The sequence below is a fragment of the Dipodomys ordii genome, unplaced genomic scaffold, assembly GCF_000151885.1.
Source record: "Dipodomys ordii isolate 6190 unplaced genomic scaffold, Dord_2.0 Scaffold14, whole genome shotgun sequence".
Lineage (NCBI taxonomy): Eukaryota > Metazoa > Chordata > Mammalia > Rodentia > Heteromyidae > Dipodomys > Dipodomys ordii.
In genome coordinates, this window is record NW_012267230.1 from 14,705,930 (window position 1) to 14,710,942 (window position 5,013).

The 5,013-nt window shown below is 68.1% G+C and overlaps 1 protein-coding gene across 1 annotated transcript in view; it reads left to right on the top strand.

The window, feature by feature from the left end:
* LOC105981888 (serine protease 27-like) overlaps positions 1-4,047 on the top strand; it is a 6,485-nt gene extending 2,438 nt beyond the window's left edge. The window contains exons 2-7 of the mRNA XM_013011238.1: positions 429-658; positions 1,704-1,730; positions 1,978-2,140; positions 2,796-3,067; positions 3,467-3,636; positions 3,799-4,047. Of these exons, the coding sequence (XP_012866692.1) occupies positions 429-658; positions 1,704-1,730; positions 1,978-2,140; positions 2,796-3,067; positions 3,467-3,636; positions 3,799-4,047 (1,111 nt within the window). The remainder of the gene's footprint in view (positions 1-428; positions 659-1,703; positions 1,731-1,977; positions 2,141-2,795; positions 3,068-3,466; positions 3,637-3,798) is intronic.
* The last annotated feature ends 966 nt before the right edge of the window (positions 4,048-5,013 follow it).

Here is a 5,013-nt window from a genome sequence, read left to right on the forward strand (position 1 = left end):
TAGCTCAAGTGGTAGAGCACTCGCCTTGAGCTGAAGAGCTGAGGGACAGCGCCCAGGCCCAGAGTTCAAGCCCCACGACCAACCAAAAAACAAAAAAACAACAAAAAAAGAACTGAATGAATGGAGTGGGTCAGGGAGGACTCCAGGAAGGCCTCTCGGCCTGAGCAGCTCGTCTTGGGCAGCTCCTGGCAAGGGGCTGGGGACCCAGAGTCCCCCCCCACCCCGCAGCCCCTCCTCAGCCCCGCAGGCCCAGGTGCGGGGTGGGGGCTTGGGGGTTCAGGGCTGGGTGGCAGGGCAGTGGAGGAGCGGGCGCCTCCTTCCTGCCCGAGGAGCCGGGTGGGCCGGGCCGACAGGTTGGGTAACATAGCAAGGCGGCGCTCGCCTCCAGCATAAAACCCCACTTCATGGAGCCCAGACCTCGCTAGCAGCTCCCCGCCGCCTGCCCCCGCCCTGCACCCCTCACCGGCCCACGACCTCAAACGCCCCCCACCGCCTCCCCCCACCCCGCCACCTGCCCCCGCACCTGCACCCCTCACCGGCCTGCGACCTCGAACGCTCCCCACTGCCCGACCCCCACCCCCTCACTGGGCCGGGGACATGAGGCGGCCACGGCCCCCCACACTGCTGCTGCTGCTGCTGCTGCTGCCGCCGCTGGCTGGTGAGTCCGGGGCCTGGGGGTCCTCCACCTCCAAGGGTCCCCTCTGCCCTTCCTGGGGCTCCAACCCTAGCCCCCCGACTCCCTGCACCTGCCTGGAGCAGCAGAACATGCCCCACCCAATGGCGAGGACCCCCCCCAGCTGTCCAGAAGGTTCTAGAAGTTTCACTGGAGGGGGGAGGATGGTGGAGGTGAGGAGAGCAACATGGAGGCTGTGGGCCCTGTGCTCAGAGGTTACCCCTGGCTAAGTGTCCCCCGGAACCGTCCCCAGAAAGGACAGGGCTTCCATGGGCTGCTAAGCTCCTGGGGTCACCCACCTGTTGCTGGGTTAGGGACACCTTCCCCCCCACCCCCCGGGAGGCTGCGGTCGGCAGCGGGGCAGCGGCGGGCGCTGGGTCCGTGGGGTCAGAGGTTCCCGCAGGTTCCCGGGGCCGTGGCCGCAGGGCGGGGGCCGCTTCACATTCCTGGGCGCCCGGCCGCGCTTCCGTCCCCAGGTCACCTCCCAGCGCCGGCGCCGCCGACCGCAGACCGCAGGCCGGGCAGGGCTCCAGGCCCCGGAGCGGGGGAGAGCACTGGGGCGCCCCTCAGGGAGATGCCCCCAACCCCTCCCAGCCTCCTGGTGCCTGGAAGGGCGGCCGCGGCTCCCCAGGGGTGTAATGCCAGGGTGCCCCAGTCGGGGGAGCCAGCGAGGCCAAGGCTTGTGTAGTGAGCAGAGGGGGGACCCCTGTGACTGCCCCCTCAGCTGGGGTAACAGCACCCCACCAGGCAGGCCCTGGCTCTTCACCCCTGGGTGTCAGGTGTCAGGGGCTGGGCCGCAGCAGGCGGGGGGCTCCGACGGCCACTCCCGCGAATCCCGCAAGCTCAGCCCCAGCCAGAGGCAGCCGAGCGCCCGCAGAGGCTGCAGGTCTTTATGGGATGTGGGGGTGCTGTCTCGGGGAGTCACAGGCCGGCAGAACTCATCCTTTCGCTCGTAGTTTGTGTTGAGAGACTGGCTGGGATTACAGGGGCGCAGTGCTACACTCACCAGCTCTCCCTTTCTCATTTCCAGGGACTCAGGAGGCCATGTCCCCGAGAGGTGAGTGGCCTTTGCTGAGATGCAGGCCAGGGCCGTGTGCGCAGCCCACGGGGGAAGACTAGAAAGTGCCCAGGGGAAGCAGAGCGGAGCTGGAGCCTAGGAAAAGTGGAAGGGCGTGGAGCGCCGTCCTGGCGGGACAGGGCTCTGTGGGAGCGCGGGCCGGCATCAGGGGCCGCCGGGGCCGGGGTGAGGGTCGGGTCGGGGTGGGGGCCCGGCGCACCCCGGTGAGGCCTTCCTCGCTCCCCAGCCTGCGGACGCCCCAGGATGCGGAGCCGGATGGTGGGCGGGCGGGACGCCCTGGAGCGGGAGTGGCCGTGGCAAGCGAGCATCCAGCGTGACGGCAGCCACTTCTGCGGCGGCAGCCTGCTCTCGCCGCGGTGGGTGCTCACCGCCGCCCACTGCTTCTCCAAGTGAGTCCGCCCCGCCCCACCACGCCCCTTCAGCACCCCGGACAGCGGCCGCACTCCGGGCCAGGGCGCCCTTTCCACCCCAGCCCAGCCACTGCCCAGCCCTGCAGTCCCCCAAGCCCGAGGCACAGCGCAGCGGGCTCAGAACCGGGGTGTCCCCTACCCCAGCACTGAAGCCAGCCTTGAGCAAGGGGCCGGCCCCCACAAAGACTCCTGGGGTCCCCATGCACCTCCCCTCCTGCCCCACCAGAGCTGAAGTTCTAAAAAGGACACAGGGGCCGGGAAGGGGGCTCCATGGTGGAATGCTCGCCTTGCATGCATGAGGGCCTGGGTTCGATTCCTCAGCCCCCCACACACAGAAAAAGCCAGGAGTGGTGCTGTGGCTCAAGTGGCAGAGTGTGAGCCTTGAGCAAAAGGAGCTCAGGGACAGCGCCCAGGCCCTGAGTTCAAGCCCCGGGACTTACAGCTAGGGTGGGCGGCCCGTGCAAGGGGCAGGCCGGCGGAGCCTCCTGCACCCCGCAGGTGGTCGGCGTCTCCCCAGCTTCTCCCCCCCCCCGTCCCTTCCCGGCTGGGCTCGAGGTGTGAGGCAGTGTGGTGGGCTGGGGGACCCCCGGCAGCAGGATAGGGTGCCCACGCTGCGTTCTGCTCTCCCCGCCAGCACCTCGGACACAGCCCCATACAGAGTCCTGCTCGGGGCCCGCCAGCTGCTGCGGCCAGGGCCCCGCGCCGTGTACGCCCGCGTGCGGCGCGTGGAGAGCAACCCGCTGTACCGTGGCATGGCCTCCAGCGCCGACGTGGCCCTGGTGGAGCTGGAGGCGCCCGTGGCCTTCTCCGACCACATCCTCCCCGTGTGCCTGCCCGACCCGTCGGTCAGCTTCGCGCCCGGCATGAGCTGCTGGGTCACCGGCTGGGGCAGCCCCAGCGAGCAGGGTGAGGACATACCGGCAGGTCTGGGGCACAGCCCGGCCCGGTGACCGAGTTCCAGGCCGGCGTGGGGAGCAAAACAAAACGAACAGGGGGAAGCAGGTGGGGTGGGTGGTCTAGCTCAAGTTGGGGTTGCGCCAGGGGAGCACGGGCCCTGGGCTCCGCCGCCCGCTGCTGATACATAAATGAGGAAATAAGGCAGGCCCAGGCGGCGAGGACCATCTCTTCCCAAGGTCACGGACAGGAGACGCCTTCCTCTTCATACAGACCGGCCGGGGAGGGGGGAAGGGGCGGCTGCCCAGAAGGAAGAGCCACAGAGATGGGGGGACAGACAGACAGACAGAGCAGGCTGAGGCGGGGTGGAGCGGGGGCTCCAGCTGAGCAGCCCCCTCCCGACACCCCCAGACCGCCTGCCCAGCCCTCGGACCCTGCAAAAGCTCTCGGTGCCCCTCATTGACACGCCCAAGTGCAACCTGCTCTACCGCACAGACGCGGAGCCCGACTCGCAGCCCAAGGCCATCCAGGACGACATGCTATGCGCCGGCTTTGCCGAGGGCAAGAAGGACGCCTGCAAGGTAGGCCAGGCGCCCAGCGTCGGCCAGGCCTGCGCTCGACCCGTGGCAGGAGGCCCCAGGGCACGCAGGCGGGCCAGGCGGGCAGCTGGGAGCACCCTGGGTGGAGGTGGCCCCGACCCGGGTGTGTCCAGCGTGGGCTGACGGGTTCTGCTGCCCCCGCAGGGCGACTCCGGGGGCCCCCTGGTGTGCCGCGTGGGCCAGTCGTGGGTGCAGGCCGGGGTGATCAGCTGGGGCGAGGGCTGTGCCCGTCCCAACCGGCCGGGCGTCTACATCCGGGTGACCTCCCACCTCCGCTGGATCCGGCACATCATCCCCGAGCTGCAGTTCCAGGGCCGGGCGGGCGGCCGGCGGCGCGACCCTCGGGGTGAGCAGCCCCCTGGGGACGCGCCCGCGCTGCTCCCCATCTTCTGAGCCTGGAGCCCCTTCCGCAGTGTACATGTGTAAATAGTCCTTCGCGCTCCCTTCAAACACCCAGTTGTTTTTATTTCCATTCACCTCCAATAAAAAGTGCCGGCTGCTCAGCGGGGATCACTGGAGAGCTGGCCGAGGGAGGGGTAGATTTCCCAGCGCGGGGAGGCAGGACACACAGGCGGGAACATCACCGGCCCCAGGGGCTGAGGGCTCCCGGGGCTGCGGGGAGGATGCCCAGAGCCATGCGGAGGCCAGCCTCCTCCCTGGCCGACTCCAGGCACCACTCAGCCTTTTCCAGCCAAGTCAGCATAACTTGGGGTGCAGGGCACTGTGCCCCCTCCCTCCAGGGCAACCCGTGGGCTAGGAATCTGAAACAATGGGTGGAGAGGGGGGGAGCCAGGGACACCTGTGCCCACATGTGCCCCTGGGGAGGCTGCTTAATCACAAATCACACCTGCGGGGCCCACCCTCGAGGGCTCCGCCGTCCTCTGGCTACTCGGCCATGGCTATGCCCTGGGGCTTCCCCAGATCAGGGTGGGCGCCGGCCCAGGAGGGGCCCCAGCTTCTTTCCGCTGGTGGCTGGGCTTCCAAGGGAAGCTGCTCACCACAGGCGGGCAGCTTGGCAGACAGAAAAAGCTCCCCGGAGATTGGGGTGGAGAAGAGAAGTGGGTAGAAGTGGAGGTGTGGTTCAAATGGTACACCAGGAAAAAAGGGAAGGAGAGAGGGAGGGAGGGAGGGAGGAAGGGAGGATGGATTTACTTTGTGCAGTTAACAGGAAATGCAGCTGGGTGCTGGTGGCTCACGCCTGTAATCCTAGCTACTCAGGAGGCTGAGATCTGAGGATCATGGTTCAAAGCCAGCCCGGGCCTTTATCTTCAATAAACTACCAGAAAACCAGAAGTAGCACTGTGGCTCAAGTGGTAGAGTGTTGGCCTATGAGCTCAGGGACAGTGCCTGGGCTCAGAG